The sequence below is a fragment of the Macrobrachium rosenbergii genome, chromosome 57, assembly GCF_040412425.1.
Source record: "Macrobrachium rosenbergii isolate ZJJX-2024 chromosome 57, ASM4041242v1, whole genome shotgun sequence".
Lineage (NCBI taxonomy): Eukaryota > Metazoa > Arthropoda > Malacostraca > Decapoda > Palaemonidae > Macrobrachium > Macrobrachium rosenbergii.
Window position 1 is genome coordinate 12,558,294 of NC_089797.1, and position 12,830 is coordinate 12,571,123.

The 12,830-nt window shown below is 34.2% G+C and overlaps 1 protein-coding gene across 1 annotated transcript in view; it reads left to right on the top strand.

Moving 5' to 3' along the window:
- The window catches only part of LOC136836950 (2-aminoethanethiol dioxygenase), a 30,918-nt gene extending 20,288 nt beyond the window's left edge, over nucleotides 1-10,630 (top strand). The window contains exon 3 of the mRNA XM_067101472.1: nucleotides 3,814-10,630. Coding sequence (XP_066957573.1) covers nucleotides 3,814-4,257 — 444 coding nt within the window. The 3' untranslated portion in view covers nucleotides 4,258-10,630. The remainder of the gene's footprint in view (nucleotides 1-3,813) is intronic.
- The last annotated feature ends 2,200 nt before the right edge of the window (nucleotides 10,631-12,830 follow it).

A 12,830-nucleotide genomic window follows, 5' to 3' on the forward strand; every position in this document is an offset into this window, starting at 1 on the left:
CGGGTCTCATTCTCTTGCTGGCCGCCTAGGCGGCAGCATGGGCATTCTTGGTGCTCCATAGGATGTGTCCTATGCCAAGACTTGCGTCCAAGGGCAAGGGCAAGGGCGTGATTCACGTCTCTGGCTGGTAGTCTTGATTCACTTTGTTGTCAGGTCCAGGGGTGTTCTGTCACTCGTGTCTCCCTTTGGATTCTCTTGGACATCCTGTGGTTTCCTTGAAGAAGGGAGGATGAAGTCTGTGTTCTTCTGAATATTTAATGCAGGCTGTTGTTGATTTATACTCACAACCTCAGCTATTTGCAGTCTGTGGAACCGGGCTTCTGTGTGCACGATCTCTGTGAATTCTGATAATTCTTCTAGTGTCAGCTTATGGTTGTGGTCATCTACATAGCTTTGAGCTTGCAGTTGCTTACTTAGAGGGGTAGTGGTGTGATCTATGTAGTATTTGCTGAGAGCTTGGCGTGTCCCATTGGTACACAGTGGTTTCATCAGTACAGGCAGAACCCGGTTAACGGTGGGCTCGGTTAATGGTGATCCGGTTTTACGGCACTTGTCTAGCGACGAAAATCGGCAATTTTCAGCACCGAAAATCGCTGATTTCCGCTTATCAGCGCCAATAATTGGGTATTGGCGCCTATATATACCTAATAGAGGTGCCGATGACTGAAAATCAGCGCTTTTCGGTGCCGATAAGCCCCGAAAATCGCCAATTTTTGGTTAGTGGCGATTTTCGGTTATCATCACGCCCCCAGAACAGAACCCCCGCCGATAACCGAGGACTCCCTGTTTTCTGATTACTAAGTCCATGAGCTCTACCTGCATTGCTGGATGTAGAAAGTCTATTCACGAACGTGCCAGTGGACGAAACCCTTGGCTCTATTAATCTGGATAATTGAAGGATTCCTATACAGTATTATTGGGTGAATATCAGAAAAGGAAAATGACTGTCAAAAGGAGGGATGGGTGAGTAAAAACACAGAAGAATAAAGACAATGCTGCGTTGAACATTTTTATGTCATGAATAAGAGATATGAAGGGAATAATTTGATTGATATACTAGAAGCTGTTGAAGACCTAAATGTGCCTATGAATAAATTGACAGTTTTGAGACTGAATTAATAAAGAAACCTAGGATGGAAAATATCAGGGTATGAAGGAATCACGTCTGAGATGATTTAGATGAAGTTGAAATGACACCTCATATACTGATCAGACTTTTACAGAAAATGGAATGAGGAAACAAAGCCAGACATTTGGGAACTGGAAGTCATAGCTAAGGTTCCTAAAAGAAGTGAACTTATTGAGTGGTAACTGTAGAGGCTTTGCACTTATGTCATTTATGATGACTTTTCAGTATGCTAATTCTCAATGGGCAAGGTAAAGAAACTAGGAAGAAGTTTACTTATGAACAAGTTGGTTTTAAAAAGTCAGGAGTTGCACATGTAAAATATTTTGTGTTTAGACATAGTGAGTAGTAGTGTATGGAATTTTAAAATCCCCTTCTGAAGGCTTGTGTCAGTTATGAGAGATCAAAATTAGATTATTCATGAACACAGCAGATGAAAAGTTGCAAAGCTAATTTTGCTGGGGTATTATCAAGAGAATGTAAATAGTGGCTGAAGATTGAAGAAAAGGTTTGGAATAATGAAAGAAAGTTGTACACTTAGAGTACTGTATACAGTTGATGCCGTTTAATCAGTAAAGCTCTGCAGGCTTTACAGAAAATTTAGCTGGATAGTTCACTCTAAGTACTTTGTGTAACCAGAACTCAAGCAACTTCACTTCTCAATCAGCACCTAGTTTTGTTATTCATGCCTCACCTATAAGGCTTTCTAACATGAAAGATCTTCTGTTATGCCTTGTCAGCACTGTTAGGTGTTACCTTTTGGGGAATTTCAGCTTTTAAAAATTATGATTCTGTGTTGTTTTTATCTTTTGCCATATCCTAGTGCAAAGTTATTACCCTATATCTTCTTTTGGCTCGAATGTTATTCAGTCTGCCTATTCCTCCACTGTTTGAGTCTCAAACTTCCAACCTAAAAGTTTGCAATCATGAGGTAAGTGTCATAGTAAATTGATTGCTTTTAAAGTACCTAACAAATGTGAATTTTTGTTACTTATATGGCTACATGTAAGTGCCTCTCCACTTTTGTCAGATTTTATTTGAGGGACATAAATTATACATTTTTGGGTGTTTATCCAGTTGGGGTTGATGAAAATAGACCCTCATTCCTACCTATTCAAGTATTGGTTGCTCATATTACCAGTTTCACCATGTATTATGGAGCTGGATGTTTATTTAGAAAGGCAGAAGAGACTCCTCCTGTACCATTTCTGGAGACAACTGCTATTGCAGATAAGGCTAACATAAAGTCATAGGTTTGTGTGTAAAGAAATTTTAATGTAGAAAATGAGATGAATGGGTATTGAGGTAAGCAGAGTTTATCTGAAAGACATAAAGCAATTGATGTTACTACAGGTACAATGTAACAAAAGATTTGGAATAGACAGTAATACATACATATCAAAAGGGTTTCACTTAAATGCAGGTTTCCATTAGTAAACAACAGAGAGTCATTTATTTTTTTTCCACAACAATGGAAGCAGTAATAAAGGAGTGCAGAAGGGATGGACTCTGGGTCTGCTACAGCCTATGTATATGATCTAGTGTTAACAGCAGAATCAGAGGAAGAGGTCATCAAAAAGTTGAAGAGATGGACAAGTGGAATGTTGAGGAGAGAATAAAAAGGTAGCACTGTATGAGCAATCAAAAACACATCAAAAGCACATGATGATTAGAAGGAAAGTATTGGAAAAAAATTCACTCAGTAAAGTAGCCATGTAATATACTGTGAGAAAGATGAGTAATGTTATGTATGGTGTCACAAGAGATGCTCAAAATGGACTTAAATTAAACAGCTTCTGGTGACTGAAAGGGGAACAGGTTCTGTCAATAAAGTGGCCATGTGGGTCTTGTTGGAAGGCATGGTGGTGAACTATGTACTTTGTACCAAATGTAACAGCAGTTGACACAAGAAATGTATTGGATTACTAGAAGTACAGAGGGTAAGAGATTTTTGAATGTTAAAAATGTATTACAAAAGGATTGGGGAAGATTGGACAGTGAAGGGCCATGCTGTGATAGATAGGCAGATCTTAAAGGTAAAGCAGTTATGGTACCTTGGTGATATACTGCAATGCAAGAGCAGCTGCAGCAGGGCTGAATTGGAAAGAAGCTAAACTGCAAGCAAATGAAAATGCCCCGGTGGTATATACAGCAAAGACTCTGGGGTAGTGCGTAAGACTTACACTGTATGTATTAGAAACATGAGCACTGACAAAGAAAATGAAGATTTTGAAAAGGTGTGACTAGAATGATGAGAATCCTCTTCAGAATATCAGGGAAAATTCCTGTCTATGAGGAAGTAAGCAAGATGTGTGGTGTCGAAAGGCTGGCAAATAAGACTTGAGATCTCAGCCTTAGATGTTTTGAACATACAGTATAATGAGAAAGAATGTAGAAGGACTTGTCAGGTAAAAATGGGAGAACTACAAAGATAAGAAAGTTGGACAGCCAGTTGGGAAGAGAACAAAGGTAGGAAATGAAAAGTAGAAGACAGAAAATAATGCAGTGAGGGACTGAAGAAACACAGTAAAGAATTTTCTGTGTTGCCTACAGCTGTGTAAGGTACATTAGACAGCACCCCATAGTCATTCATTTTCACAGAGTATGTGTACTACATTAGTAACATATATTCATATTAGATTCATCTAGAGGTTGTGATCTTACACCATATATGCTTTATTTTTCAGGTCATCCATGGTTCAGTATCTGTTCAGAGTTACAGCCACACAAATACCGAATCTTTAGAAGAGAAGCTGCAGGAAATTCTAAATACAAGGCCAAGTGCTGGAGTTTGCCCAGCCACCAAACACCAGAAAGTGTTGGTAACAGCAAGTGATAAAGCTTGTCGTCTTACTCCCAACTCTCAAAATATCCACGAAATACATTCAATTGATGGCCCTGCAGCATTCCTCGATATCCTCTCTCCTCCTTATGGTACAGATAAGCGATTAGGTGTAGAGAGAGATTGCCATTATTACCAAGAAGTTGAATCATTTAATGTTCCTTATTTGTCAATTGGTAGCTTGACTTTCTTAGTAAGTATTCCTTCTCCCACAGATTTTTGGTGTGATCAGGCTGAATATACTGGACCTATCATAGACAGAAATGCCATTGAAGAAAATGGTTCTTAGGGATTATCTTAGGTGAAGTGAACTAAGTAGTGCTTCATCAGGAGTACTGTTCTTTCAACTTTTTTTTTATAGAACTTATTTTGCTCTTAGGCTATTGGGTCATTGTTTTCCTAATGGTTTCCACTATTTTTGTGGATGAGTGAGATGGGGTTTATGAGAGGCTTTTTTTGTAATGGTCATAAGTGATATTACAATATAAAGCTGTTACTTTAATATAACAGGACAAGATTTTATGGAGATTTTATTTAATGAAGTATAATATGATCTCAGGAGGCCCTTTTTTTATAAGTAGCTATTAATTGCTATATATGAGATGCAGTGTGACTGTAAAAGCTCTTTATTCTGGTTGTTATACTGCATCCATTTACGATGAAGAGCATATCAGTACATATGAAACCTAAGTTGGACTGAGTAATGATTATACCAAATTATTTTTGAGATTTTGAAGTTTTTGATGCTGTCATGTTGCTGTTGCCTTATTATTGTTTGATTTCTGTATAGTTACTGCAGATACAGTATTTTATTTTGTGTTACATCTCTGCTGTATGTATTTATTTTTTCATAAAATCAGAGTACTTACAAGCTGAGAATGATAATTTTTCCTTTTCATATATTTATATCAACTGCAGAAACAGCACATCCATACAGTGCTGGTAAAAATTCCTGTAAATTTGTCGTGTTTTTTAAATGGCTAATACTATACATCTTTGTAAATTCTTCCAATTTTCCCATACAGAAATTTATATTTTGATTTAATAATGCACCTGTATTCTCATGATTTTTGCGCATGATAATGTAGAAATGAATGTGAGGCATCCCAATTCAAAACCAGGCTAAGCTTCAAAATTGAAGTTATTCATAAAAACCCATTAATAATAGTTAGCCTTCTTATGTGCAAATTTCTCCAAGCTGCACCAATTTGATAGACCTTGAAGGAAGAAAGACCCCCACTACACGTGCTGAGAAAATGCTTTTGCACCCCAGAAAGAGTCTACTGTACCTCATTTCTTCGTGCAGCTTCACTTCAAGCAGACGCTCACTGTTTTTCTCTCCCAGAATCACTCCATTTTCAGTTATTGTGGTGTGTCGTTGATTTCAATTCTTGCATTCACTTCATTAGTTTTAGTATAATCTGATGTGTTTTCTGTAGTAACACAGTATGTGATTTCCTTATCAGTTTTTTTTTTCCTGCTTGGTAAGTGGGCTACTCGCCATCATTATGTTACTGTGAATACTTTGCTTAAATTGTCGATAAGGAAGTTTCTTATTTTTGCTTTTTTGGGGATTTCTATACATTTTTGCTGTTGGAGCTTCTTTAATTTTATGGGTCTTGGGTTTCTTCATTGATCCTTACATTATTCTTTGAATATCAAGTTTCAGCAATTCTTTGTTTTGCTTACATCACATTCAGACTTTTTCCAATATTCCAACTTGTTTAGTTTTTGTAACCATGAATATGAATGATGTTATTTTTGTACAGTGTTCCTCATTGTATGTACTTTATGGTGCTATCGTGAGTTGGTAAAAAAATTAATACTGGGTAAGAACCACATCACATTAATTGGATTGTCGTTTGCAGTGTTCTTCAATGGATGTCATTACTGGTGGTAGCTGGAAATAGCAGGGAAAAAATAATAGTAGTGTTAAATGATGGATTCGGAGATTTTGATATTTTTTATGATGAACTGTCAAACTGTGAGTTTCATTTAAACTGTCGCACTGTGAGTTTCATATAAACTGTCACACTGTGAGTTTCATTTTAACTGTGTTACTGTGAATTTCATTTAAATTGTCACACAGTGAGTTTTGTTTACAGGTGTTCATTTTTCAAAAATGTAACTTTTGCTTTAAAAATATAATAGTATACATGAAAAAGTATGTACTGTTTATATATCATTATTGCAGTTTGGTATAATGCAAAGGAAGATTAAGAATGGAAAATTCACTGCATTAACGCGTGCTTATAAAATTTAATAAATATTGCAAAGTCAGTAATTATTGAAAATAATTACTAATAATTTTTTAAATTGTTAAAATTAGTACCCACTAATCAGGTAAGAAATCATTAATGATAAAATTAGGGACAGAATGTGAAAAAATTAAATTAATATAATTACTCTTTTGTGTAGTTTTATGAAAATTTTATTATACTTATCAAATTATTACTTTTGTGAAAAAAGTAAGTAATTTTTTGGGCTGTGATTACTTTAAACTTTTTTTTATTTTATTTAATGCTTTTACTTACTGGAAGGATCAGCAGAAACAGGTGTTGAATCACTTGTGGATGCTTCACCTCCACTGTTATTATCGCCTACATAGTCATCTCTGTCACCTACATCTTCAACTTTATCGTCTACATCATTTTCTTCATTCCATTCCATACATCATCATCATTGTCACTGTCACTCTCCAGATTACTGATATTAAGATCAGGAATGCCTACACTCACAGTAAACAGGTTCTTCCGTGATGTCATGTTTCAAGGCTCTGCTTTAAAGCACAAATCATGCCTGGATTCCGTATTTTTTTTTCTTTCTCCTCTCAGAAATCCAATATACCCATTTGCCATGACAATTATATTATGAAGCCATAAAAATGGGGTGAAATAAAGTGAAATAGAATTAATTTGCTAACTGATAGCATGCAGGAATATTTCTGAATGTAATGAGACTGTGTTTGAGACGGAATGTAAGTCGTCTAGCAGTATTGCCTCACCACAGTTTGAAACTGTACTGAAAACAAACCAGATTTAAAGGTTTTTCAAATTAGTAGTGAATAACTAAAACCATTTCCATATTTTTTGTAACACTTATATACTGATGTACAATTATTGAAATACAGTGCTTTTTGCTTTCATATTCAGTTCATTACATAGTGAATGCATTTCTGTACATTTATGAGTTTACCAGTATCAAAATAACTATGAAAAGATTTTTTCCATTATAGTTTGGAAACCAAAATAAAAGCTAAGTGAAGAAAAATGAGTGTTACAATATCCTTTGCATTCTAAAATTAACAAAAGTAACCAAATTCATCTACATTGCCCCTAAATCAAAATTTCTTCAGCCATGGCAATCTTTGGCAAAGTTCCTTAGTAAAATTTTGTAATGAGGTACTGAATAATGTACTTTTATTTATTTTGAGGAATTTTTAAGAGATAGGTGATGAAGTGAACCAAAATGTACCAAAAATTTTTAAAAATACCCCTGCAGTATACTCCTTCCAGCAACACAGACATCCCGTCACTGGCTAATTCTGATATAGGTAAAAACACACAATAAGGGAATCTTCAGAATACAGTAACCATATTTCAATCTGTATAATATCCTTCTTGTGTAGATTTGTTTTTGGAGCACTCACTGGCCATAGAAATAATGTCTCCTTTGATTACCTGACACCATAGCCAGTTAGAATAAGATTTGAAATGATGTTAAGTTAATCAACATAACTTAGAAAACTCATGTCAATGCCATTTAGCCTGATTTTGATGGGATGCCTCTTCCATGTTATATAACACTGTATAAAATAGGAATTCACAGGAAACCAACATCAAATGCATGTTCTGTCCAACACTTAAGTTTATTATCTTTACAAGAAAATATTGATTACCAACAGAGATAACGAAAAAAACTTGCAATTCTAAATGGAAGACATGCAAAGGTCAGAAATGAAAATTCCAAGAAAAACTGCAAATGAAAAAGGTATGTAAAATTGCAAACTCACTTGAACTGTGGACTAAGCATTGGTTTCGTCGTGGACTATATCTTTTTAAAACAATGCAAACCATAGTTTGATGAGATGCTGTGAGATGAGAAATAGGTACCATATAAACAAATAACAGCGTACAATTAAATTAACTCTTATTTGATAAATTACAAAATATAAAATTCTGAGTTTGTATAGGAAAGCAAAGCAAGAAGCAAGTTAGAAATCTCAAAATACAATGCACAAAAATGCTAAGTCAAAAGAATTTATACCTGCAGACCATGACTGAAGATAGGAAACCCAGAAACAAAAAAAGGATAAAGAAAAGGAGAAAACAGTAAAGTGTACTTTAAAATAAAGCTTTCGTGACCATATGTCTGGAAAATAAGAACATGAAAAAGAAACCCAATTCAGGCAGTGAGTTTGCATCTAGTCAGTTTTCGTCAAGATACCATGGATATGAAGTCACATTCACTCTTTGTTATAAGAAAGCTTGTGAATCTTGATTTGCTCCAGCTAGCGCCGGAGAATTTATCCCTACGTTAAGACCAAAGGCTTGTTAGATGTGAAAAATACAAATTGATTTAAAATTTGTCATGTGCCTATGATTCCTTAACCTGCGACATTTTGTATTATGCCAAGTTGTACTGCAACATTACATATTGTATATAACAATAAAACCACTATTTGTAGGAATTTGGTATAATTCACAAACAATTTGAAAGAATACCATCTCTTCAATATTATCAATTCTAAAAAGTAAATGTGATCTCAGAACTATTTGTAAATTATATTGTATTCTATTCCTTGAACTTGCTGTTGTAATGTATTCATTACAGTTAGTTATTGTGCTTTGGTCACAATACTAGGTATCAAATGAATACTGTCCCCTACTTGCTGTTGGGTTACATTCCTAAAGATCTGTTGTAAGCCAGATGTAAGTTGGTGGAGCTACTTAGAATGTACCTTACAGGTATGCATATGTACTGTACTTTATTTACTGAACTTCTTATGAATACACTTATTATGATTACAGTACATGCAGTATCTCAGTTTTATTTAACCTGTATTATTTCATCATTATGCTTAATGCTTATTCACTCATCTTTTATGTACATATTATTTACATGCTACAGTATGCATTAAATGTTATTACATCTGACAGAGTTGGATAGAATGTAATATTTTCACCTGTGTCTGTGTTAACAAAATATCTTGAGACTGAACGAAACAATTGAGCATGAATCCAGGTGGACTCATTTATTTGGTGATTCCCTCCAGATGGTTAGTTTTAGTACAAATCATTGAAATTTTTTCATTTGATAATGTCAAAACCTCCCCAGTTATAATGAATATGGATATGTACAACATACACGAGTGAAACCTGGCACCATAGGTATGCTCTCTACTGATTGCTCTTGCTTATACTATATACGCAGTCTCTGGTTGCCTATGTAAAATTAATTATTTTCCCAGAAATTAAGTCTTGAGTACAGAGGTCTACAGTATTTATCGCAGTTGGCCCTTATTATCTATGAGGATTAGGTTCCCAGTCCCTTGAGATTTGCCAAATCTCAAGAATGCTTGCCATAGCTATTGTAACCAAATAGTAGTGTTTAAGAGCAGTCTGTACCACTGCAAATACTGTGTCCCCAAGTACCCAATAACTTACTTGAAATTTAATTCATTTGTAAATGGAATACAAGAATGAAATAAACTTCAAAAATAACATATCAACACAAAAAAAAAAGTTCCAGAAGAACTTACCCCTTTCAGCTATAAGCAACCATTAGCAACTAAGCAGTTGGGTAATTTCCTCCAAACTGCTATTATTCTAATATCAAATAACTTCAATACACCATAGTTTAGTATATAAGTAGTGTCACTTCAGTCTTTTAAAAGTAGCCTTTTATGAAAAAAAAAGTGCAATTGATTTATAAAAATCTTACCTTTTATTGCTTTTTTACACTACAAGTGCAATATGATTTATAGAAATCTTACCTTCTATTGCTTTTTTACACTACAGTAATTGTGTTTTCAATTGAGTGGATGGGCAACATGCACACGCACTAATAGGCAGAATAGGAAAAGAGAAGAGAGAACTGAAGACAGTTCATCCCTGTCTAGGACACTTGAGATTTCTGTATTGCATTGCTGACACTTGGTTTGCTATTAAGAATGATAATGATACATCAGTAAGAGCAGTGGTCATGCTTTATGTTCGTATAAAGACTGTTTTAACTCTTTACCACCACTTCCAGCATTATAAATTCATGATCAGAGAGATGTTTTCACCTAGTGTCTTGCCTTTTATGTTTAACATGTATAAGACATGCTAATTTAAAGATAGTTTTTATATATTCCAGAAATTAGGTTAAAAGTCTAGTAGGGAACTCTGCATGCACAGAATTCCATTCACCAACAGCAAACAATTATGTCAGTGCTGAAAACACATTCACTTGGTTTTAATTTAGCAATGCATGGAACTATGGTCAACTTGGATACAGTGATATTTTTAATTTTTAATTGAGTTTTTCTTGTCTGCTGTGATTTTTAATCTCTCTCTGATTTTTAATCTCTCTCTCTCTCTCTCTCTCTCTCTCTCTCTCTCTCTCTCTCTCTCTCTCTCTCTCTCTCTCTCTCTCTCTCTCTCTCTCTCTCTCTCTCAGCATGACCAACTTAGACTGTAATAAAAACAGTATTATCAGTAAAGTGCATGAAAATAAACAGCAGGAAAATATTGTGCATTAATATTGGTATTAGGACTTGTTCAATGTCTTCCCTTATTTTTATGACACAAATCATACATTTCATTGGTTTGTGTATCAATACAGCACAGTGCTGTATATGCTATAATTTTATTTTGTGTGTACTGTACAAGGAAATTTTCTTATTCTAAAAAAAAAAAACGATAACTTGATGTGAATTTCAAATGAAAAATAATTGATGCAGTTGCGTATTCAGCCACGAAAGTAGTTCTTACAGTACAGTGACTTTGTTATATGAGCAGATTTAAAATAAACTTTAAAAATTCTCAAAAATGTTTCATTTAAGTCCCTCAATTGAAACTAATGCTGTATTCGTCAGGGCTGTTGAGCCTCTTAAGCAGTAGCCTGTAATGTTTCTGATGCATCATTGCTTTAGTTTGATATTTTCTCTTTTCATACCCTTCTACAGTATATTGGTTACATCATTTATTTTTCATTCTAAAAGATAGTAAATAACCTGGGAAGGATGTTTTCCAGTTCAATTGGATATCAAAGATTAAGCCTAAGAATTTTGTGGTTAAGTTAAAATGTATATTGCTTTTCATTTATAGGTCCATGTCTTAATTCATTTTCCATCTGATGCCTGTATAAAACATAACGGCTTTGGTTTTTATATATAAAATTGGAAACATATGGAAGAGATCCCATTGCCAATTTCCTCCATGGAAATATCAAGAATATGTTCAGCATATCTTCGGTTTGAGGCTGTGTAATATATTTTAATTCTGCTTTGTAACTAATTTTAATGTTATTGGTTGCTCACTGCTGATATATTTCAAGTGTTTTCCTGTTAAATTTGATATCACATGTATTGTGGTCTTTTTTTCAATTATTTATTAAAGCATTTCCTGGTAGTTATATGTGTAATCCATTAATATCTTAAAATTTCTTCCATATATCTTGCATTGGTGTATTTTGCAATGTAGTAGAGATGTACTGGATCTATAAAATTATTTTTCTTTTTTCCTCCTCTTTTCTAAATTTGGCTGATAATAGATTGTCCGTTGGCTGCAATAAATAAATAAATACTGATAAATTAATCATTTTGTTAATTATGTCAACTCAGAGGGGATTAGACTTCAGGAGGGTATTGTGTCATCTCTTTTAAACTGTTCAGTTTATAAATTTTTCATGTTTTTGATTAATTAATTTTGATAATTCTCATGATCACTGTTGAGCTCTCTATACTGTTTCTAGAGGAAGATTGGGTGTGCATCTGTGCAGCATGTGTTATGGAATTTTTTTGATAAATTTATTTTCATTATGGGGTCTTAAAAGGTATGAACAGTACCCTTTTCCCAGTCTTCTTCATCTACATTACAATGTGGGTTGGAGTTATTTAATGGTGTTTATAAGCAATAATGTTTGGATAATGATTACTAGACCATTATATGTCGTCTAAAACATGCCACCTATGGTATAGGTATTTGAAAAATGTGTGGACATCATCTTTATTTAAACAACACATTATTGTCAGTTGGGTGCTCCAACTATGTCAACTTTAATTCCACAAAGGGATATGTGCACTGAAGTCGCCAAGTAACAGTAATGGTTGTGATAATAGTTACTATAACATTCAAATCAGATTTATTATGATTTAAGCTTAGTTGGTTGTATATGTTGCAAATTATTGTTTTTTCCAGGATTGTGTAATGTTATTGCAGAATATTTGAATGAAGAGTTCTGTATTACATTTTGGATTATATGTGAATTTGGTTTGAACATATATTGCTGTTCAAAGTTCACTGTCAGTTCTCGTGGACTGACTATCTTATTGGTAATTGTTGTCATATTGCCCAATGTATTGAAGGCATAGACACATTGGATTATATTTTGATATCAATTGTTGTATTCATCTAAAAGGATTCCTAAATTGAGTCCATTTATTTTATATTACTCCATGCATATTTAGACATTTATTTTGTCAGTGATTTTTTGGATTTCAATTTGAGATTCTCCACACTTTTGTTCTAGACATACTGCACATAAACTGCCCATCGTATGTTTCAGGTTTATCCATTATTTGTGTCATTCTGTTACAGTAGTACTGAAGTTGGTAATTACGTACCTTACTTATGGTTTTTCATTCAGGGTTGGCGG